Below are 20,284 nucleotides of genomic sequence, written 5' to 3'. Positions count from 1 at the left end.
ATACAAAGTATAATAGAAAACTTCTGCCCCTTTGGTTTTTATTCAGGAGTGTATCTTGCAGATGTTTTGCTCGCTTTCCTCTTCATCGGCTGGAGGACAGTTTTTAATTCTAGTATCTGTTAGCTTTGATTCCCTCCAAAGTGCAAAATGTCCCCCTTCATTCTCTTCCCTGGCTGCTGCTTACCACTGTTTTTTCTTACATTTGTACTTTAGAAATTATGTATCTATACCTTTTCCCCACCTCAGCTAAGTGGCTCTAGTTAACATATGACCCCTTCTAATGGAAAAGTAAAATCAGCACTTCCACCAACTGGGTACCTTCTCTCCCCCTCCTGCCTCGTTTTATTGCAGTCTGTTCTGTATCCATAATTCCCAGGTTTTACCTCTATATTAACATTTAGATGGTTTCTTACAAGTTTGTTATACCAAGTAGTTATTTTTAATTATACCAGGACCTTACAATAGAGATAAGACAGAGTAGAACTTTGTGCATTTTTGCTTGCTATCATTCATTAATTCTAGTAAGAGCTGTCTTTGGGTGCCCCAGTTGACTAACGAAAACGTCTTCTCTCTCAGGTGCTGTGACCTGTATATGGATGAATGAACAGTGCAGCAGTATCATCACTGGAGGAGAAGACAGACAAATTATGTTCTGGAAATTGCAGTATTAAGTGCCTTTTCCTGTCTTGCATATTCAAGTTGAACTTTAAAAATATTTTTAAACCAAACTTTTAAATGAACTGGTGAATGTGCAAGGATAGAAACTAGAAGTTTTACCACATGGAAATTTGTGTGGTTTTAAACTTTGTAAATCACGATGACCTCACTGAAAGCCACTAGCTGCCATCCTCTAAGGCAGTATTTAGGGGAAGCATCTCGTTTGTAAGGCAGAGGGTCATACCACTGTGATGGTTAGGAGACAGGCCTGCATGGCAGAGTAGCTCAGAGCTACTAAGCTGGGCAAGCACCAGGTAGCCGTGAACAACTGAGCTTTCCAAGGAAATGTGCAGTATTCGCTGCTGCTTCTTGAGAGCCTGTTTTGTCTTCCTAATCTACCACAACTGCTGCCCACCAGGTTTTTAGGTATGTGTGTTTTCACGGAGCGGCTACTTTGTATAATGCTCTACCCAGATTCTGAGAACCTGGGAAGGATCAGAAGTTCTCATAACAGTAAGGTTACTGTGTATGGGAACGGTTTGTATTTCATTAAACTATTAAATGCTCATCTTTTCTACATTAAAAATATTTTTCTGTAACGAAAGCAGTTTTCATTTTCTTAAAAGCTACTAATTAAGAAAACAAGTATTGATCCTTCAAGAACACAGTTCCACTACTTTTAAAACTAAGAACTCAAGTCTAGATAGCAAGATAATCAACGTGAAATGCTTTGATTGCTTTTCTAAATCTCAAAACAAGGTCCATAGTACGGCAACAACACTGTTCTTTTATATTCAATTTTTAATACATACACCCATATTTTTGTCACATAATTACTACAGTACCTTACAGGCAGCTGGGATGGGGGAGAAACACTACAGACCATGGTAGTAAGAATTTCTCAGACTGTTTTAAGTGTCTTAAAACACTAACTAGAGAAATCGAGATGCACACGTGTGAAGCAGCTCCCAGCTGGAGGCACTTCAGTCTCACGCCTGAGGGCTGGTCTCTGCTTTGGGAGATGACTGTTTCCCTGTCTTCAAGATCAAGTACGGCTGTGTGGAAGTTCTGTCAGTGGCTTCCAAATGATGCAACAACAGACTAAAATTTCCCTTTATACATATTTAATTAGGATAGGCATAAACCAAAACAGAAAAAATAAAGTGTCACCGTCACTTTGTTTACAGGGAAGAGTCAGGAAAACATTTTAAGATTATCCCAAAGTAGGTAGGTTACATAATGTTAACATTCAGATGCCAAAATTAAGTATTCTACTTAATCTACAAATGAAAAGAGGAATCAAAAGTTGATCCCGTTTAGTATAAGAAATTTTACATTAAATATAGAGCGCTTTGTTTCTCAGGAAGCAGTACTGGCAACTTGGAGAAGAAAGATGTTTCTGTTACGCGATGACTAGAAAGTGTCAAATACAACCAAGCAGCTATGCTATAGCTCAGAAAGTACTATTAACCTCTTTTGGGCTAGTGCACATTTCAGTTTAATACAGAACTACATTTTGAGTTTTAGGAAGGCAGCAATAATTATATTTTGGCTTTTGTTCTAGAGCTTAACATAGTTAAGGCGACAGTTGAAGCATATTAGTGAAGGTAGTTAAAATTTAATGACAATCATAATCTCTTGCGACCTACATAAACTGTATAATGCTTACATGGAATGAAACCAGCATTACGTAATTGGTGTTTGCATACATACAGAGGGAGAAAAAACCTACCAAAGGCAATCACTCTAAATGTACTAACGTACATGTTAATGCAGATATACCATAGAACTAAAATGACATGAAGAGCACTACTCATTACCTAGAAGAAAGGTAACTGGTTCTCATACAAAGCTAAGCTGGCATCAATCTCCCTCAACACAATGGCTTAGAAAAGCATCAGGTTTCCAGTAGAGAAACTATTCTAGGAAAGTCAGTCAATCTTGTGAAAGTTTCACAGCTGTAAAACCAGGCTAAGGCTACAACTACCGTGAAGTCTGAGGAGACCAGATGAACCAGTAGATTCCCAGCCATAACTGAGACGGGACGGTCCTCATGCAGCATATGCTCCCTGGCTCCGGGAAAGCTTCGTGTGCATAATACAGGAGTAGTTGAGAAAGGAAACTGGAGACGCTCAGCTGTTTCCATTGTGTCCTAACTGTTAAACTTCAGGGATGGTGTGGTCCATCAGGCTTTTCATGATGCTTGGCGCCATCCTACAAGAGAATCATTTTCATCATACACTCAGGTTCTGTTTGTTTTGAAAATGTGCTAATCCAGGAAAACGCCATCTAATCAGCCTCTTTGGGTATCTAGTAAGACTGAGGGAGAAGGGGAAGGTCATTCAAGTGAGTTCAGAGATAAGGGTCTCTGGTCTTCTAGTCAGTAGTAACAGGCCTTCTTTATCCCGGCTAGAAAAGTTACTAGGTAAGGTAAAAAGTAAGTCCTCGTATAGTAAGGCTGGTGATTAATGAAAGAAAAATGACACGGCTGTGGTTAACTACAGAGGCACATGGGGAAGGAGGGACCGGTTTCCAGTGGTTGCAGAGAAGAACTCAAGAAAATGCTCCAAGAGTAGCTAAGAAGGGTTATATTTATGAGTGTTTTAAATTTCACTTCCACATTCATGTTAATGATTCTGAAACGATTCCAAGCTGGCATGGCAAAAACACTGACAGAAATTAGGATCTGAAAAGCTCTGGAGAAGTAACTCTTAGCCCTTTTCTGTTCTCACACAGCTTTCCAATCCTCAGTTCCTAGGGACGGCTGCACTACCCAACTCTCACCTGTCCTCAGAGGCGTGGGAGGGAATAGAAACCGGTACTTGTAACATCCCACAGGCAAGAATTCTCCATCCTGAACCACCATCACTAGACTTCCAGGGTGCAGTCATTTGTTCAAAGCAGACAGCAGGCCAACCTCTGTCCACTTCTGCTTGGACACCCTCTTTCTACTAGGCAATGTAAAAATTTAGCTAGAGGGGCTGCCACTGTGACATAGTAGACTAAGCCTCTGCCTACAGCACTGGCATCCCAAATGGGCACCAGTTTGTATCCTGGCAGCTCCTCTTCTGGTCCAGCTCTCTGCTAGGGCCTGGGATAGCAGCACTTATTGGGCCTCTGCAGCCATGTGGGAGACCTGGAAGTGGCTCCTGGTTCCTGGCTTTGGATCGGTTCAGCCTTAGCCATTGTGGCATTTAGGGAGTGAGCCAGTGGATGGAAGACCTTTCTATCTCTCTAACTTTAGCTCTCAAATAAAAAAAAAAAAAAAAAAAAATTGGCCAGTAATAGGATGAATTTCATTCCATACTTGGAAGCTGTGGAAGAGTCATCCTTACCAGCCAATCCTTGGATGTAAATAATTTATTCTTCAAATTTTTAAATAAATGTATCACTCCTTAGCAATAAACCAAGCTTTGGGAATTAAAGAAAAGTGCAATGCTTACATAAGTCATACAACTATATGTAGTATTTGAAGACTTGTGTACTTACCGTTTAATAATATGTTCAAAGATAAAAGCAGGCATGATTGTGATGGTAACTACAGTCCCAGATGTTGACAGTATGTCTGCAATTTGAGAGTCCTGATGAAAACACATAATGAAAATTAATTTTACTAAGCCTTTAATAAAAAAAATTATTCTTGGTAAAGAAATATACACCATACCTCTTGTTATGTTAGGCTAGCATGTCTAAAACACTAAGGTATTTGTTATTTTTCTAGTTTTCCTTACCAAGTTTTATTCTATAGAAAGCAGTTTTATAGATAGTAACAAAACTGAGTTGAATATATTAGAAAAAAGCCACATTTTCATTATTTCAGGTAATATTGTGGTACTGTATATGGGGAAAATTATCTTTTCTGTTAACCATGTATGCTCAGCCAAACTTTATGACATAGGCAGGTCTTAATTAACATATTTTGACCTTAAGACAGACTTAAGGGAATTCAAAATGTTCGTGCAAGTGTATTATTCAATCTGTAGGGACTTAAAAACTTTTAATTCCATTTTCCCACAAAAATATTGAAGTGCCCTCATATTTAGGGATTTTAGGAGGAGAAAAAACTAAAAGGTATGAACGTGATCCAAAACTTTTACTCATTTCCTATATTCCTATACTGAAAAACAGCTGGGGAAATATTCATTCAGAAAGTCATGGAAATCACTGCTCATGTCCTTCACCAAAGTTCACTCCAGGGACTTCACAGAACATTTTTGTCTACCACTCCTTTTTAAAAATAATTTATATATAAGGTGAACAAATTTCATGTATTTCATATATACACATTTAGGAGCACAGTCATACTTCCCACCCTTCTTCCTTTTTTAAAATTTTTACAATGACATACTTTATTTTATAATCATAAACTTAACCCTCCAGTACTTAAAGAATTTAATAGAAGAAAAAAAATCACTTTTCCTCAACAGTAGAAACAAGGGCTATAAATAATAATCAAATCTCAAAATGTCAATTTTGATCATATACATTTTTTGTAATCTATTATAACAGATTGGGGAAACACTGTCTGTCTGAGACTGGCTTATTTCACGAAGTATAATGCTTTCCAGTTGCATCCCTTTTGTTGATAAAGATTTTGTTCTTCGGGGCCGGCACTGTGGTACAGTGGGTTAAAGCCTTGGCCTGCAGCATAGGCATCCCATGTGGGCCCCGGTTCTAGTCCCAGCTGCTTCTCTTCCGATCCAGCTCTCTGCTATGGCCTGGGAAAGTAGTACAAGATGACCCAAGTCCTTGGGGCCCTGCATCCACATGGGAGACCTGGAGGAAGCTCCTGGCTCCTGACTTCGGATTGGCACAGCTCCAGCCGTTGCGGCCATCTGGGGAGTTAACCCGCAGATGGAAGACCTCTATCTCTGTCTCTACTCCTCTCTGTAACTCTTTCAAATAAATAAAATCTTAAAAAAAAAGATTTCATTCTTCTTTATGGTTCAGTAATATTCCATAGTGCATATATACACCACATTTTCTTTCTGTAGTCATGGGTTGATGGACATCTGGGTTGATTCCCTATCTTAGCTATTGTGAACTGTGATGCAATAAACATGGAGGTGCAGATAATTCATATGCTGATTTCATTTCATCTGGATAAATTCCCAGGAGTGGGACGGCCGTCATGTGGTAGCTCTGTTTTCAGATTTCTGATACCCCTCCTCTTACAGGAATGATAAATCTAGGTAACAGCAGAGAGAACCTGGTAACAGCCAAAGAGCTCAGCTAGCTTATGCCAGAGCCCCAAATCTGTCTCATGTCTCCCCTTGTCCACTTAGTTTCTCTATTCTGGAAGTATGAAAACATGTCAAAGAAAAAGACACTTGCAAAATGACCGTGAGGCACAAGGTCTGTCACGTACCTTCAATCCAATGACATTCTGGCCGTTGATCTCACAGATGTTATGTTCCGTGAGGAGACCGTTTCTGGCTGCAGAACTGTCTTTCACTATGGATGTTATTTTCCCATTTTTAAAGATAAAGCCAACATGTCCAGTACTGTCCTTATGCATAGTAATTGTCCGCTCAAAAGGCCTATAAACATGGGTTCAATTAAAAATTTAAATTTAGGATAAACATTTTAATAGATTTCATATGCAATAAGCTCTGCCATACTGGGTACTTGTTACAATAAAGGCAAAATGTTTCTAGTAAGAGCAACTTACTATAAGTGAGAGCATACATTCACAGACTACTTTTATTGTTTTAAAAGGTGGTTTTTTGTTTGTTTTAGATCTCTTCATTATGGTTTGACTCATTAATCAAGACTTCTTTTGGGGCCAGCGTTGTGGCCTAGCGGGTTAAGCCGCTGCCTGTGATGCCAGCATCCCATATGGGCACCTGGTTCATGTACTGTCTGCTCCACTATCTGTTGCTCTGCCTTTCAATTGAAAAAAATTTTTTAAATTAAAAATTATAAATAACTACAAAATAGCACCTTCCACCCATAAGGCCAGATCTCATTTTCAGGACTCTGAACCCACTTAGTTCTACACAGGCTCTGACCCTCACAAGGAATCCTAACACTGTATGTAAAGGCCCTAGACTGTATGCTTTAGCAGAGGACTTTGGGTAAGTGAGACCAGAGATGTCATGCTACGTAACTACTTTTCCAACACCTTTTGTTTTCTAAAGAGAATGGAGAATACCTACTGAGAGGTCAAATTCTTATAAGCTCAGAAGTAAGGTGTTTTTGTAAAATCAAAATGCTATTTAAAAAAAAATAAAACTACGTAAGAACCACCTGTACCATCTGCAAGACTGTAAGGCTCATCAGTAACATTTGATAGTTTTCTGGAACAACACACTGTATTCACAGAATCCTAAAGCCAAAGAAAATTTCCATTTGAACTGTTTTTAGCAGCAGCTTACCTGTCACGAATGGTCATTGTAATCTTCTCTCCAAAAGCCTGTTTGAGCACCTTGTGAGCTTTATCGGAGCTCCAGCCTGCACAGTTTTCACCATTGATCTGGAGTACCTGGTCGCCAAATCTCAAACCAACCAATGAGGCTGGAGAATTTGCCTGGACTAGCTGAACAAATATACCCTAGATAATAAGGAAATAACTTTGGTCATTTACCACTGCTGTAATAATGGTTTTAACACATTGGAAAATTAGGAAACAGCTGTTTGTAGTTGAAATCTAATAACCAAAACTAAAGAGAAAAAACAATAGGAATATAATGTGCTCTCACTCCCTTAAAAACAAACTGAAGAATTTATCAAGGCAAAGCCCCCAGAGAATAATCAAAAAAAATGAAACTCAAATCATGATGCACTAGGTCAACTTCAGTCACCCCTCCACCACCTTGAAATAAAAAGACTAAGGAAATAAAGTAGGATAACTAAATCAAGTGTCTGAGTCCAACAATGCCAAATAGGTATAAGCACATTATCATAATTGCAAGGGTACCAGACCAAAGGACTGCAGGCCTTATGTGGCTCATGGGCCAGATGTTTCCCATGGAAGGTGGGAAGTGAATTAAGTGTTGGAAGTCAGGTGAATTCTTTTACAGCTTAAAAAAATGATGGTTTAAGGTCATACTTCTACCTTTTGAGCTGAAGGAATCGATTCCTTTACTCATTTGCTAAGTTATACAGAATCAAGAAAGATTACAGAGTTTAACAGCCCAAAATGATAAACATATTAACCTCCACATGAGCCTTTGTGAAGAATCCATTATGGGGGCTGGCACCGTGGCATAACAGGTAAAATTAATGCTGGTGGTGCCTGCACCCCATATGGATGCCGGTTCATGTCCTGACTGTCCCACTTCCAATCTGGCTCACTGCTAATGGCCATCACACATTCTTCTCATTGGTTAACCTTGGGGTAGTAAGAAAGAACTAGGTGGCATTCCATGACGTGGGCCAGTGTGCACTGGCTGGAGCACAAATCCACTGCCAAGATACCTACAATGGGGGTCAGCACTGTGGTGGGCTAAAGCACCACCTGTGACTCTGGCATCTCTTATGGGAGTGTCAGTTCACGTTCCGTCTGCTCCACTTTTGGTCCAGCTCCCAGCTAATGCGCCTGGGAGAGCAGCAAAATATGTCCTAAATATTTGCATGCACAAGGGAGACTCAGAATTTCACACTCCTGGCTTCGGTCTGACCTAGTCCCAGCCACTGCTGGGGAGGTAAACCAGCAAATGGAAGCTCTCTACCTCTGTGTGTATGTGTCCCTCTCTCTATCTCTTGCCTATCAAATAAATAACAAAAAACAAAATAGAGAATTTAATAGATAAGAGCTAAAACCTTAAATCGGGGTAAAGATACAGCACATCTTTCACAATTCTAAAGGTTTCCTCAGGAATAAGCCTATTTCATTTCTACAGTATGTTAAGATGAGAAGTAAAGTAATGGTAGCCCTAATTAGAAATTTTTGCTCAGAAAATAACCTATCAAATTCAAATTGGAGGGGACGGTGCTATGGCCCAGCGGGTTAAGCCACAGCCTGCAGCACCAGCATCCCATATGGGCACCAGTTCGATTCCTGGCTGCTCCACTTCCAATCCAGCTCCCTGCTAATGGAGCTGTATGGGAAAGCAGCAGCAGATGTCCCAAGTGTTCGGAACCCTGTACCCACATAGGAGACCAAGATGAAGCTCCTGGCTTCAGCCTGGCCCAGTTCTGGCTGTTGCAGCCATTTGGGGAGTGAACAAGCAGATAGAATCTCTCTCTTTGACTCTGTGTCTCCCTCTCTCTAACTCTGCCTTTCAAATAAATATATAAAAAAATTAAAAGATGGAAAAACAAGGCAATAAAAAAAACCATCTCAGAAGTTAAATCACCATCATTTGCTTTAAAAATGTAAACACATTCTCACTGAATCAACTGTTTAATTTATATATGCTGACCCATTTCAATGCCAGAATTCTATTATCTGATTTAATTATAAAATACATAGACCATTGAACTTTATTTCAGTTGAAGAATTCAAAGCAAGGCAAAACACAAAGTCATACAAAGGAAGGCGTCTGGAAACTTCAGTTCTGCTTCCTCAAAACAGAGCATCTCTAAACAAACTTGGGATAGCAGATTTAGAATATTCTCAATTACGAGTACGCTACTGTAACTAATTAAAGCATTTCCATTTCAAATTATTTTAACATCACTTAATATTCTCTAACTACTCAGGTAAATTCCGATAGGTATTACAAATACTTACATTATCTATTGATTTAAGCCTGAGTCCAATTTTTCCATCTTGATCCTTACATAAAATGACTTCACGAATCCCTTGTTTAATTTCTGCTCTGCGAATCCCAACATCATTTCCAGTTACAGGAGCCACCATATAGTTCACACTGGAAGGTCTTGCTACCAACTGCTGACAAAACATATATGTGTCAATATTTAGAAGCACTCACTTAAAAAAATCTACAATGGTAATTAGCAGAACATACTCAATTGTGGTTTTCCAAAAAGTAATATACCAAGTTCCCTCAGATAAAGTTGGATTTCTGCAAATATGACACTGTTTTTTTGTAATTCTTTCAATCACTGCCATACTTAGCATCTCCATTAGATTCATGGCTTACTCTGTCTTCTCTTTCAAAATCACTGGCATTGGTCTCATGTGTACAGTCACTAACTGCAGAACGATGGTTTAGTCAACAATGGACCCCATACACAATGGAGATCCCATAAAATTTTATTGGCTGGTGATGTCATAGTTTTCTGATCTTGTATAAGTATACTATCTATGATGAACACATAATGATGAACCACGTAACAGCATGTCTCAAAATGTATCCCATCATTAAGCAAGTAATGACTACTGTGGTTTGTCTTCATCTCAAATGTATTATCTTAGACTTTAACAGCCATAGTATACTTCTGAAAGACATTTCCACAGGTTTCTTTTATACAGTTTAATCTTTGATAATTTATCCATTCAGAGTTTGTCTAAAAGGAGCAACATTCTTATCTCACAATGTTAGTGAGGATTAAAAGAAAAGGGCATGTTATGGGGCTTGCGCCATGGCACAGTGGGTTGATCTTCTGCCTGTGGTGCTGGCATTCTATATGGATGCCAGTTCTAGTCCCAGCTGCTCCTCTTCCGATCCAGCTCTCTGCTGTGGCCTGGGAAAGCAGTAGAAGACGGCCCAAGTGCTTGGGCCCTGCACCCCTGTGGGATCCCCAGAAGAAGCTACTGGCTCCTGGCTTCAGATCGGCACAGTTCCAGCTGTTGTGGCCATTTGGGGAGTGAACCAGCAAATGGAAGACATCTCTGCTTCGCCCTCTCACTGTCTGTAACTCTACTTCTCAAATAAATAAAATCTTTAAAAAAAAAAAAAAAAAAAAAGGAAAAGGGATATAAGTTCTAACACACATGAAGTATCGAATACTTTTTCTCATCTCCTTTAATAACCATCTACGAATTAGAAATCAGACACAAAAGGAGAATGCCCCAGAATGGCTATATACTACGGAAAACTCAAGTTTTCTTAAGAAAAAAACATTTTTTAATAAAAAATTGTATTTACTTAGAAGCATTCAAAATGTCAAAACAGCTGCAACCTTTTTTTTTGTTTTGTTTGGCAATTAGAGTGGTATTCAGTTAACAGAAAAATTATTTCGTAGAAGCTGCATCAGATAACTGAAGATGAAAAAAAATGCCATCCCCATATATAACTAAATTGTGCTGTGCACGAACAAGAACCTGCTTTAAATCCCCATGCCAATTTACAACCTCCATACTGTACCAGGCAAGGTTAGTGGCTACTGAAAAACCACCAGGACAGAGCTATCAAAAGACACATTTGGTAGTGTGTTAACATACAAAAAAAAAAAAAAATGACACTGTACAGTTTAAAACAAATCTTACATAGCCTCACATTTCATTTTTTCTTCAAAAGGAGCTGTATATATGGGTCAATTAAATGCTTTATAGACAACGAAAAAAAACTGCGTTAGAACCAACTTATTCGTCTCATCATGTTCACATTCCTCTTTTTCCCACTCCTTTCAGCCCTGACAACCCCCTTTTTTGCTGCACCAGGGTTCCCTTTAGCTTGAGACGCGGCAACATCCTTTTCACACTTTTCCTTCAGCTCAGCAGCCTGCTTTCCATAGGGCTGCTTGCCCTCGGCAGCAGTGTCACCGCACAACTCTCCCAGTTTCTTTGCAACCTCACCAATGGACAGGCCAGGATGTTCTCCTTTGATTTTTGGGTGATACTAGGAACAGACCAAGAAAAAGGCTGAAGGATGCCTCCTGGGTGCATTGGGATTCTTGAACTTCTTTTTTGTCTCCCCTTTAGGAGGGTTGTAGGTTTTCACTTCTTTCATAACGAGCCTTGTCCGCCTTTACCATGTCTTCAGGTCTTCCCTTCTCTTCAGCAGATGCAGTCCTCCACCTCTCTGAGCATTTCTTAGAAACCTGAGAAGTTGACAGAAGCATCTGGGTGCTGCTTCTTACGCTGCTCCAGGCAAGTCTGCACGAAGAATGCACATGACGACATTTTGCCTCTCGGCTTCGGAGGCCCTCCTTTGTCTATGTTTAGGTCTGTTACCTCAGCGAGGCCGGGAGTTGCTCACTGCCCATCTGGCTGACCCAGCACTGTCTTATGGAGCTCAATGTACTGCAATGGCTGTGAGAGCGGACCCAGACGCAGCCTCCTCACTCTCTCTGTGCTGCTGGTTTCTTGTTGTAAGTGGACTTTCTCCTCAACCAAAAGGCAGTGAGGAAAGGACTTACCAGGGCTTCTTAATTACAATTTGTGATAGGTTAGAAAGATTTTTCAGTAGACATAAAGCTCTAATCTGCCATGAACTGTGATGCTCAGGGCAGCAGTAACAAGAAAGAACCTTCAGATGAAAACATCACAACTTCAAAAATTTACTCCATTAGAATTTATGGTCATTCAAATTGCATATTCTGAAGCCGACAGTCTAACAGCAGCATCTATCACTCATTCACACACTATGATATTAGAAATCAGGACACAATTACAAGATATTATTTATATAGAATTACAAAGGTTCAAAAGAAATTACAGCTATCAGAGACATAAGACAATCAGAAAACAAAATGGAAAAGAAAATTTTAAGAGCCAAATTCATTCTTTAGCTGTAATCCATGTGCTTCAACTTTTATGACTTTTGAATGAGTGAACATTCTGAAGCTGACAGTCTAACAGGAGAAATATACACAAAATCAATAAACAAGGCCAGAGAAATTACTTATGAACGAATCGCAAGCAGAGCACTGTGCTCTTGCTGAGTTGAAAGGACAGAGATGTGAGGTCAGGAAGGCTAAGGCCAGCTGGTGAGGCAGAATTTGGAAAGCAGAGTCTGGAGAGCAGGCAGTTACAGGCACAGCTCCAGGTGACGCTGCATCTGGATGGACAGTAACCCAGGTATGCAGGAGGTGAGAATCCCCAAGGCCAAGCAAAGGATGTTCAGAGATCCAACAGTTCCTGGAGATTACACAGGGCTGGAGACATTCAAGAATCCACAGCCACGGTGGCATCCAGTGCACTCGGTGAAGAACCCGGTGAGGACACACTTTCTTAGTAACAGAATAACAGTCTTACAGAACTAACTCAACAAAGTGTACAGCAAGCCTCTCAGGGTCCGAAGCCAGGAGTCAGCAGCTTCTCCCAAGTCTCCCAAGCAGGTGCAGGGGTCCAAGCACTTGGGTCACCTTCTACTGCTGTCCCAGGCCACAGCAGGGAGCTGAATCGGAAGTAGAGCAGCCAGGATTCGAAGTGGCGCCCATATGAGTTGCCAGCACTGCAGGCAGAGGATTAACCTACTGAGCCACAGCGCTGGCCCAACTAGTGCTAATATTCTTTAAGTCAGGGGTAGGGAAGTCTTTTTCTGCCAAGGACCATTTGGATATTTATAACACTAATCACTGGCTATACAAAATTATCAACTTAAAAATTAATTTAATGAATTTTGAGTACCGCCTATGGTTGCTTTGGAAAGGCCAGACCAAATGATTTTGCAGGCCAGACCTTCACCCCTGCAAAAAGAAACACAGCACGCAGCAATGTAAAGTTCATAATGACCGTCATCCAATTAAAATACTAGGTGGCATCTGAACACGCAGAGAAATGTAACCATAATCAGGGGAAAAATCAGTCAATAACAGACTCCAAAACAGAACAGATCATAAAATGACCAGATTTTAAAGTAGCTACTATAAATATGCTCAATATGCTCATGGACTTAAAGGAAACCATGAATGAAGACAGAAATAGAAGAAATAAGCTAACAAGATTTATATAACTAATCTTTGGCAAGGGTGCCAAGAATATATAATGGGGAGAGGATGGTCTCTTCAATAAATGGAAATGGGAAAACTGGGTATTCACATGCCAAAATCAAAACTTATACCACAGAAGTTAAATCCAAGTGGATTAAAATGTGAAATGTAAAATCCAAAAAGAAAAAATAAATAAATAAGGAAAAACTCCAGGACACTGATCTTAACAAATTTTTGAACTTGACACCAAAAGCACAGGCAAGAAACACAAAAATAAACAAGTGGGACTTTATCAAACTAAAAAACTTCACAGCAAAGAAAGCAAGCAACAAAATGAATGCAACCTATGGAATGGGAGAAAACATTTGCAAATGATGTATTTGATAAGGGCTTAATATCCACAATACATTAGGAGCTCAACAGCAAAAAAAAATCTGATTTAAAAATGGGCAAAACACTCAAATTTTCACAAAGACATAAATGGCCAACTTTTTAACAAGTACTCAACAACATTAATCATCAGGGAAAAGCAAATGAAAACCACACTGAGGTACCACGTCACATGTTAGCATGACTATGATCTGAAAAGACAAGGGCCAGCTTTGTGCGGTAGGGGTAAAGCCACCACCTATTACGCCAGTATCCCACATGAGTACCAGTTTGTGTCCCAGTTGTTCCACTTCCAATCAAGCTCCCTGATCATGGCCTTGGAAAGCAATCGAAGATGGCCCAACTGCTTGGGCCCCTGCCACCCATGTGGGAGATCCAGATGAAGCTCCTGGCTTCCACCTGCTCCTGCTCTGGCTATTGCAGCCATCTGGGGAGTGAACCAGCACATGGAAGATCCCTTTCTGTCTTCGCCTAACTCTGCCTTTCAAACAAAATAAATAAGTAGACAGTGTGTTTCACTTATAAGTAGTTTCTTAAAAAGTTGAAATCGTGGAAGCATAGAGTAGAAGAACGGGTGTCCGGGAACTAACTGGAAGCAGGCAGGCAAGAATAGGGAAATAATAGTCAAAGTACACAAACTTTGTTTCAAAACCGAGAAGTTCTAGGGATCCAGTGTAGAAAATGGTAACTGGAGTTGATACCGTATTACATGGATGAAACTTGCTAGGACAGTAGCTTCAGTGTTCTCACCACACATCAAATATATGGCAACACTGCAAGGTGACAGATGTGTACATTAGCTTGATTATGGTAATCACTTCACAATACATATGCACATCAATACAGCATGTTGTACACCTTGAATTTATACAATTTTCACTTGCCAATCACCACCCAGCAAAGATGAAGTAAGAGGATGGGAGCAAGAATCAGATGAAACAGGAAAACAGGAAACAGGAAAAAATAAAGTACATGAGATGAAGAATCTATTATAAGAGTTAACAGAAATCTTCAGCAACAAATGAAAGAAAAAGGAAAGGCAGGGCACTGAAGAGCCCTAGAGATTCAGATGCCTCAAAAATGGAGGTTTAGGTCACCTACCAAAAAAAAGACAACCAGCTCAAGTACTGGCCAAGGGAAAAGAGAACAAATACATGCAATGAATAAAAGAAGCCATAAAATCTAAGTGAAGCCTTGAGGTCACTATGCTAATCAGAACAGCTATGACAATCTTCTCTGCTTTAGTTGCAGAGTTTCTATAAACACAGCCAATTAATCCTTTTTGTTTCTCATGCTTGCTTTATACATGAATTGTTAGTGGTTAACTTACATTTTTGTCTCAAGTTCAAAGTATTAGCTGGAAATCTGAATACTTAGGGTAGTAATTAAATCACATCATAATCAACAGCATAACCACCGTCAAGAAAGGGCCTTGACAGCACTGTGCCTTTCTGGAGAAAGGCTGAAAGCAATGCCTTTTATGTCAACAGTCAACACTTGATTTTGTAAACTCCAGAGTTGAGAATAATTTTTCATTTTTAAAAGTTGTAAATAATCAAGAATATGGGATAGAGATCATGATTTATCATTAAAGCCTAGAAGGGTATTATGAGGCCATTTACAGAACAAGTTTTTTTGAATTTTCATTTTATGAAGAGAACTGCATCTTTTAAGAGGAAAGTATAAGGTTTTTATTGTTGCCCTTTGAACTTCAAGTGTCTGTAGAAGTGTGTGGACAGAGCACAAGGGATCACAGAAGTAAGTTGTACTGTCAGCTCCGACCTCTACCTGGTGACGCTGGAGTATGACTGCACAAGTTACATTTTCCTCTGACTGTGTGCTTGGTTAGCTTCCACTACTTGAGCATTAGAGACTAAATAAGCGCCTTATTCCGTCCTGTTTGCTTTCTGTTCCTGTCAGCATGCCTGAGCCTGACCTGAGAGCAGGAATTGCTTCCAGTCTCCAGCTTTTACTGACACTCCTAGAGCCAGCCTCAATACAGCTCCACGAAGTACTAGAACTACACTCCAAGGTCGGAGTCCCAGCTCCGAGTGGCTCTCTCCCTAAACTTCTCCACACTGTGGTCTAACCTCTTCCTTGTGTTACTGTTGTTCTAGAGGAAGCAGCTACACTTTCTGTCACTACATATGCATTCCACGTTTGCTTTTTCATTTCTTCAGCCTTTTTATCTAATTTCTTAAATTACCTCTTCAAAAAAACCTACCATTTGTTTTCCCACTTGGATCCCTAATGACACAAGTTTTCAATAAACACTGGGTAAAGCCGGTGCTGTGGCTCACTAGGCTAATCCTCTGCCTGCGGCGCTGGCACACTGGGTTCTAGTCCCAGTTGGGGCACCAGATTCTGTCCCGGTTGCTCCTCTTCCAGTCCAGCTCTCTGCTGTGGCCTGGGAAGGCAGTGGAGGATGGCCCAAGTGCTTGGGCCCTGCACCCACATGGGAGACCAAGAGGAAGCACCTGGCTCTTGGCTTCGGATCGGCGCACTGCGCCAGCCGTAGAGACCATTTGGGGGGTGAACCAACAGAAGGAAGACCTTTCTCTCTGTCTCTCTCTCACTGTCTAACTCTGCCTGTCTAAATAAACAAACAAACACTGGGTAAATAAACAAATGTCAGGTACTTTATTAAGCACTAGGTAAGAGAAACATGGAGCCTATATTCATGAAGTATTTTACTGTGTAGGTGCCATAAAGTACTATGATCTTACAGCAATAATCATAATATCAGATTTGTTTACGTCTGAAATCTAATTACAAGGAGCTTCAGATTTCAGAAAACGCTAACAGATTGAGTCACAAAAAACTTACCTGTATTTCAGAATGGTTAATCTAGCAGCAGCTTAGCATTGTTTGAAATAAGTTACTAGAGGCAGTGTACGAAACTATCATAATAATCTCGGTTAGAAATACAAAATCCTTAATACAGTTATAGGAGTAGAGGATAAAATGAACCCAACAAACATGGCAAACAGAGTGGTAAGTTCTCAGTAACTGATGAAATGCCAAACACAAAGGGGAATTGACAAGTAAAAAGCACCTGAACCTTTAAATCCTAATAAAGTTAAAACTGTTAATAGCACAAAAGGAATCAGACTATGTAAGAAGTGATATCAAGAAAGAAGTCTAAAATTCCTGAGAGGTTAATGCTAAAGTTATAAAGGTGGGAGTTAGCCACAAAAAGTAGAGCTTATATCTACATGCAAACCATGATTTTATATAATTCAAAATTAATTTCACATCATTAATTATACATACCCCCTGAACTGGTGCTCCAGAGACCACTGCCATATTTGCACGTACTTCTTCTTCATTTAAACTCAGGCCCATGTATTGAGAAAGTTCCGGATACAGTTTAGGATAAAGATCTAATATAAATAAATGAAAGAATCAATGAATAAAAAAAGCACTTGCAGAATACTCCAAAAGAAAACTACTGTATCACAGGCTTCTACTTGAGCTTAAAAAGTTACATTTAAGTTAGAAAATACAGAAAGGACTGAAAGATATTTGCAAGGGTTCCTCCTCATCTTTACAGCAAGAAATGGAAAATATAGAAAATGTTTAAAGTCAAAGTCATAAAACATGAACACATTCAGACGTCCAAATACACTCATCCTTCAGTATTCAGAGAGAACTGATTCAAACAAACAAAAATATCGCAATTTTATAAATTTATTTAGCACCCTATCCTGTTAGGAATCTTAACTGGGCCAATGTTGGGACCCAGCCATTAGGACCCAGCAGGTTATGCTGTTGCCTGTGATAATGGCATCCCATACGGGCACTCGTTCAAGTCTAGCCTGTTCTGCTTCTGATCCTGCTAATGCACCTGGCAAAGTAGCAGAAAAGGGACCAAGTACTTGGGTCCCGGCCCTGAAATGGGAGACCCAGGCAGAACTCAGGGCTCCTGGCTTTGGCCTGGCCCAGTCCTAGCCATTGCAGTCTTTTGGGAAGTGAACCGGGGGATAAAAGATCTCCTCACAGACCACACCCCCTCCCCCAAATCTTTCTGTAACTCTGCCTTTAGAATAAATAAATTCTTAAAAAAAAAAAAAAAGTTAACCACCTTCCAGTGAAATTTTAGAAATAGTATTTTAAAAAGATTAACTGGCCGGCGCCGCGGCTCACTAGGCTAATCCTCCGCCTAGCGGCGCCGGCACACCGGGTTCTAGTCCCGGTCGGGGCGCCGGATTCTGTCCCGGTTGCCCCTCTTCCAGGCCAGCCCTCTGCTGTGGCCAGGGAGTGCAGTGGAGGATGGCCCAGGTGCTTGGGCCCTGCACCCCATGGGAGACCAGGAAAAAGCACCTGGCTCCTGCCATCGGATCAGCGCGGTGCGCCGGCCGCAGCGCGCCGGCCGCGGCGGCCATTGGAGGGTGAACCAACGGCAAAGGAAGACCTTTCTGTCTGTCTCTCTCTCTCACTATCCACTCTGCCTGTCCAAAAAAAAAAAAAAAAAAAAAAAAAAAAAGATTAACTGTATTTAACTTTTTAGTACTATTTTATGAACTATTTCCAAAAGCATTTTTTTTTTTTTAAATTTATTTGGAGGGCAAAGTTACAGAGGCAGGCAGGCAGAGAAAGAGAGGTCTTCCATCCACTGGTTCCACTTCCTACATGGCTGCAATGGCCAGAGGTGGGCCAATCCAAAGCCAAGAGCCTGAAGTTTCTTCCAGTTTTCCCATGTAGGTGTAGGGGCCTAAGCGCTTGGGCCATCTTCCACTGCTTTCCCAATCAATAGCAGAGAGCTGGATCAGAAGTGAAACAGCTGAGACTCAAAAGTGGCGCCCATATGGGATGCCAGTTCTGCAAGTGACAGCTTTACCCACTATACACATAGCCAGCCCATAAAAGCTATTTTTCACATGATTTGTGATTAAAATGGAATTTCCCAAAGAAACAAAGTCAAATAGTTTTAAGACAAAATGACCAGGTACAAAAACCCATTTGACATTTATTTTATATCACAAGTCATGTTATTTAGAGGCTGTGTCCTGAATCCCTCTGAACCTTGAAGAAAAAGGATAGGGAACCTTGAAGGAACTAAAGACAGGTTGTGGAAGATGAAGAGACTTCAGCATTTGGGAAGCTCCACAACAAAGAGTTGGGTGGAAATTTCAGATGCTCCCCCAGCAAAGCAGCAGCTCTTTGAGAATGGTAGTGTGGGGCAATTGTAGTTCTCATATAAGGTTTTTCACAAATTAATCAGCCATATTCTAGTACTTATGAGTCAGGCTAAAAAAAAAGTCACTAAACCAATATCTTCATATTCACAGTTCACTCCAGATAGTTTTTTTTTTTTAACATAATCCTATATATTTTTTGTTACTGGACTTTAACCAATTTTATATAGTATGTCATTATATATAAGTATATATTGTATTCTCTATTTTGGGAAACGAAGACTTAACATATATTTCTGTTTATGGACAATGAACCAAAAGTAGAAACCTACTTCCATCTTGAGAGATGGGAGCAGAAGCTTCTGACAAAATTGCTGGGTTGGCAGGGTTTGCAGAAAAAGCAGTCTGAGCCTGTAAAACAAAAGAAAGTCCAAAAATATGCTGTTAAATACTTAATGTTCCTATATAAGTTAAACCTAGTACAACCAAAAAGAACTGAAGCACTGAAGTATCAGTCAAGAAAGTTCAATTTCAAACTGATCAGCAATACATTTTTATAGGGTAATCTGCAAAGCAAACATTATTGGGAATAGGTGTTTGGCCTCGTGGTTTAAACAATGGCATCCCACATCAGAGTGCCTAGGTTCATTCAATTTCTGAATCTGGCTCCTGACTCTGGTTTCCCACCAATGAAGACCCTGGTTCACACAGCTGGGTTCCTGCCACAACTATGCTGACTCCAGCCCTTGGAAGCATTTGGGGATTGAATCAGCAATGGGAGCTCTCTATCTCTTTGGCTGGCTGGCTCACTGTCCCTTTCTCTACTTTCAAATAAAAATCAATACAAATTAATAAAAATATATACCACATTCCCAGTAACAAAAACATTTTTTGATTTCTATAAGTAGGTTTGGCATAGTATGAATTTTCCACATATTATGAAAAATATTTTTCACATCAAAATGAACTTACACTTTTAATTCCATTTTCCCCAAACTTTTTGAAGTATCCATTTCAGCAGGTTTTAGGAGTCATGTTATACTAAGTACAAAAATATTACAAACTATACAAGCAGTGCATTTTACCACTCACATAAAAGGATGATGATAAAGTAACTTGTAACTGAAAAACCTGCTGAAATTTCTCTGAAAAAGTATGTATTTTTCATGTTCAGTTGTCCTCTCAGCGCTACCTTCATGGCCTCCTCGTATTAAGTATCTCACTAATGGGAATACTTTGAAATAGCTAGGTATCATTTAAAATCAAGTTTGGTAATAAGTTGTACCACCATTCTCAACTTTTTATTTAGTTGGAAATGTATCAACTAAGAAAAGAGGTATATGCTTATATTTCAATCTAGCTCTGAAATCAAT

General features: G+C 40.0%; 2 protein-coding genes and 1 pseudogene across 17 annotated transcripts in view; 1 reads left to right on the top strand and 2 right to left on the bottom strand.

Annotated features, from left to right (window-relative positions):
* NSMAF (neutral sphingomyelinase activation associated factor) overlaps positions 1-1,261 on the top strand; it is a 65,917-nt gene extending 64,656 nt beyond the window's left edge. For all 9 annotated transcript variants that reach the window (XM_008255557.5, XM_051844491.3, XM_070075060.2 and 6 more), the window contains one exon: positions 577-1,261. In XM_008255557.5, the coding sequence (XP_008253779.3) occupies positions 577-671 (95 nt within the window). In that variant the 3' untranslated portion in view covers positions 672-1,261. The remainder of the gene's footprint in view (positions 1-576) is intronic.
* Positions 1,262-1,764: 503 nt separating this feature from the next.
* The window catches only part of SDCBP (syndecan binding protein), a 33,813-nt gene continuing 15,293 nt past the window's right edge, over positions 1,765-20,284 (bottom strand). For 3 of the 8 annotated variants that reach the window (XM_051844505.3, XM_089335274.1, XM_089335275.1), the window contains exons 3-9: positions 19,244-19,322; positions 17,047-17,156; positions 9,335-9,496; positions 7,035-7,210; positions 6,026-6,197; positions 4,147-4,238; positions 1,765-2,871 (exon numbers count right to left, since the gene is read on the bottom strand). In XM_051844505.3, the coding sequence (XP_051700465.1) occupies positions 2,817-2,871; positions 4,147-4,238; positions 6,026-6,197; positions 7,035-7,210; positions 9,335-9,496; positions 17,047-17,156; positions 19,244-19,322 (846 nt within the window). In that variant the 3' untranslated portion in view covers positions 1,765-2,816. The remainder of the gene's footprint in view (positions 2,872-4,146; positions 4,239-6,025; positions 6,198-7,034; positions 7,211-9,334; positions 9,497-17,046; positions 17,157-19,243; positions 19,323-20,284) is intronic. The other 5 variants (XM_051844506.3, XM_089335271.1, XM_089335269.1 and 2 more) reach the window with 3 other exon arrangements.
* LOC149126216 (high mobility group protein B1 pseudogene) lies at positions 10,944-11,704 on the bottom strand (annotated as a pseudogene).

Source organism: Oryctolagus cuniculus, chromosome 6, assembly GCF_051225735.1.
Source record: "Oryctolagus cuniculus isolate XC-2025 breed Fujian yellow rabbit chromosome 6, ASM5122573v1, whole genome shotgun sequence".
NCBI lineage: Eukaryota > Metazoa > Chordata > Mammalia > Lagomorpha > Leporidae > Oryctolagus > Oryctolagus cuniculus.
The sequence above is the reverse complement of the archived record's forward strand: the minus strand, read 5'-3'. Positions and strand labels throughout refer to the sequence as shown.